Below are 2,904 nucleotides of genomic sequence, written 5' to 3'. Positions count from 1 at the left end.
ATCTTGAAATTTGTCGCGACGACCTATGAACTCAAAGCGAAAAAGTTTTAGATAACACTTCAGTCGATCATTTAAGACGGGTTCCCATCAAAGCACCAAGCCCGTCAAATGAACCAACAAAGGCCAACTTCCATTTCTGTTCATCACATTGTAGATTGAACTGGACCCATCAAAGCACCAAGCCCGTCAAATGAACCAACAAAGGCCAACTTCCATTTCTGTTCATCACATTGTAGATTGAACTGGAAAAAAAGTTGTATCAATTAGTTCTGTGTAAAGTTGTTAGGTAGTGTTTTTGACAAGGTATTTTCCATGTTGGGTTAAGATGTGAGCGTATTCCTAAAGAGTTCTTTTGCGATCACCATTTTAGAGGAATATTATCAAACGCAGCCAGGAGATAAGTTATCAACAGGTTACTCATTTAACGGTGCAAGAGTTTGTTTATCAACGACTTAGCCACGGTTTCTGATAGTTATGTAAATGAGTATAGTTATCAACAGGTTACTCATTTAACGGTGCAAGAGTTTGTTTATCAACGACTTAGCCACGGTTTCTGATAGTTATGTAAATGAGTATGTATTTCTAAACAGGTCTTTTTGTTGAAAAAATGTAAGCAACATTATCACGCAAATACAAAGGATTTTATTTAGACTGCGGAAGTAAAGGGACTTGTCAGTCCAATGCTGGCAGTATAGACGAGGTGTTCTATTCTATTTAGGAACATAGGGTTTGTAACTATCATCGATTCGTCCCTCAAAGACCTCTTCTCTGGGTTAACAGTTCTGGGGCACCTAGCTCTTTCTCTAATGCCACAACTTCAGCGCAGGACAATAAAATTACAAACTAGTCTCACCTTGCCAGCCTAGTTGGGCTGGTTGGTAGCGTGTCTGCCTTGAAAGCGCTAGGCCGCGGTTTCAATTCACGCCCGGGGCGGATTTTACCCTGAACGGATGATGTTCGTTCTCGGAACGGCTGGCTTTCTCCTATCCTGTCTTTCTTATCTCTTCGATTTTGGGACGATAAGACTTTAGCAGACAAACCTCAGTCAAACCTCTTTAAAAACTAGTCTCACCTCGTTAAGAATATTGACCTCATTGGTTTTGTACACCCATGACGTACATCTCCGTACATCACTCTGGTTAAACGCAGCCGCGTCACATCCTGACGTTCCCTTCACCACTCCATAACGGTAACAAGTCTTGGGCGTCCCGTCTTCATTGTAAGGAACGGCATGTTTGAGCCAAGATGGTAGATAGGTGGAGTTTTCGACATCCTCACATTCCGGAATAGCGCACCTGTCGGAAAATATCTCAAATAGGAGAAACCTCCGTGCCCGAGTGGGTCCTAGGCTTGCACATTGGAGGTCTCGAGTTCGATTGCCGGCGGGGTCAAAGTTTTTTTCGACTCTGTGCTTGGGGTTTTGAGTGCACTTAGCCTCAAGAGTACAACTGTGTAGCAATTTTAATCGAGTAGCGACCAGTGGAAATTATTTAAAGTCAATATTTAAGGGTATTTGAGTGAAATTTCGAGTGTATGGCCGCCATACACGCCTTATATGGACGCTACGCCACTGCCTCAGGCACTGTACCTACTTGGTTTAAGAATGATAACTAGTTGACATCCAGATTTCATATAGTAAGCAAAACACATGTTATAAAAGACATACAAAATTACTCACCTACCTGTATTTTAATTCAGCCGTGGTGAAAATGTACGTCAGCGAAAATGCTGACACCAGCAAAATTGGTAACCCCAGTATGAATATATTCCACACTTGACATCCTCTGTCGTCCAGTAGGGTGTCTAGGGTGACGAGAGGTTTTTTGGCGACAGTCATATTGGAGAGGTGAATTGCCCTAGGACTATCAAAGTCAGGAATGATATGGGAATGGTATGTACGTCAGGGATAACACTTCTCTAGAAAGGTAGACTCAATTCTCTTACCATCCTGTGCTTTGGGTCGGAGCTCTGGAACAATGAAAACAGATTATTGAAATTTTGGTTCGAGTTCACAAATTTGAGTTTCTACTATACTATCTTAATATTTAAATGAGACTTGACTCCGTGCCAAGTCTTTCTTTTTCTGCCTATGGTTTAGGTACCTAGGGCCTAGGGTATTCGGAGACAGTTAAGTACTTGCTATGAATATCTATCTACTAAACAGAGGCATTGAACTGATATGTACATGCAAAATAACTCGGTAGGTAGGTAGGTACAGTAGGTTGATACGTTGATATGGCAGATTATTTGCACCGGTTTCTATTTTTCTAGACAGAAAATGATATACTCATAGGTCTATTTAATAGTAGATTTATTATTACTCATCATTATCACTAAATATTCCTTATTTTTATTTCTTAAAATATTAAATTAATTACCTAGATAAACACCACTTTTTTCGCCAACTTGTAGGTAATTTTGTAAAGAGTTCGAAAAAGAAACTTACAGTTTAAGGATTACACTGAAGAAAAAATAATTTATTTATAATTCTTCTAGAACAAATAAAACAGTGCTTTATAAATCAAATCCAGCTTTTTAAAATAAGGTACTTTAGATAAGCTTTTTTATTTGAAATTCATGTGTTAGATAAGCCTTTTAAAATTGCTATAGTAATAGTGAGTTAATTTTTACAAACATTAATGAATGAAGAGCGAGGTTTGACCGTGATTAGCACGTGCGTTTGATTATTCTGACCTGTACCAGCTGACAGTAAAACACTCACTGGTCGTTCAGTAGAATGATAATAACAGACACAGAGTCAGTAGCAATAGGTATACTACTACCATAATGCAACATGTGTTAAAAAATAGGTACAGTAGGAGGTGAAGGTCTATTGTTTTTCCTATAGATGTACACATAGTGTGGTCTGAGTAAACCAAAGGGAGTAATCCCGATCCAATCAAT

The 2,904-nt window shown here is 39.0% G+C and overlaps 1 protein-coding gene across 1 annotated transcript in view; it reads right to left on the bottom strand.

The window, feature by feature from the left end:
• The window catches only part of LOC103516923 (solute carrier family 22 member 4-like), an 18,399-nt gene extending 15,683 nt beyond the window's left edge, over window positions 1-2,716 (bottom strand). Inside the window, exons 1-4 of the mRNA XM_026829195.1 lie at window positions 2,379-2,716; window positions 1,683-1,968; window positions 1,073-1,295; window positions 148-242 (exon numbers count right to left, since the gene is read on the bottom strand). Of these exons, the coding sequence (XP_026684996.1) occupies window positions 148-242; window positions 1,073-1,295; window positions 1,683-1,837 (473 nt within the window). The 5' untranslated portion in view covers window positions 1,838-1,968; window positions 2,379-2,716. The remainder of the gene's footprint in view (window positions 1-147; window positions 243-1,072; window positions 1,296-1,682; window positions 1,969-2,378) is intronic.
• Between the last annotated feature and the right edge of the window lie 188 nt (window positions 2,717-2,904).

The sequence above is a fragment of the Diaphorina citri genome, unplaced genomic scaffold (genome assembly GCF_000475195.1).
Source record: "Diaphorina citri unplaced genomic scaffold, Diaci psyllid genome assembly version 1.1 scaffold1701, whole genome shotgun sequence".
Classification (NCBI taxonomy): Eukaryota; Metazoa; Arthropoda; class Insecta; order Hemiptera; family Psyllidae; genus Diaphorina; species Diaphorina citri.
Note: the sequence above shows the minus strand (reverse complement) of the source record. Positions and strands in the feature narration are given on the sequence as shown.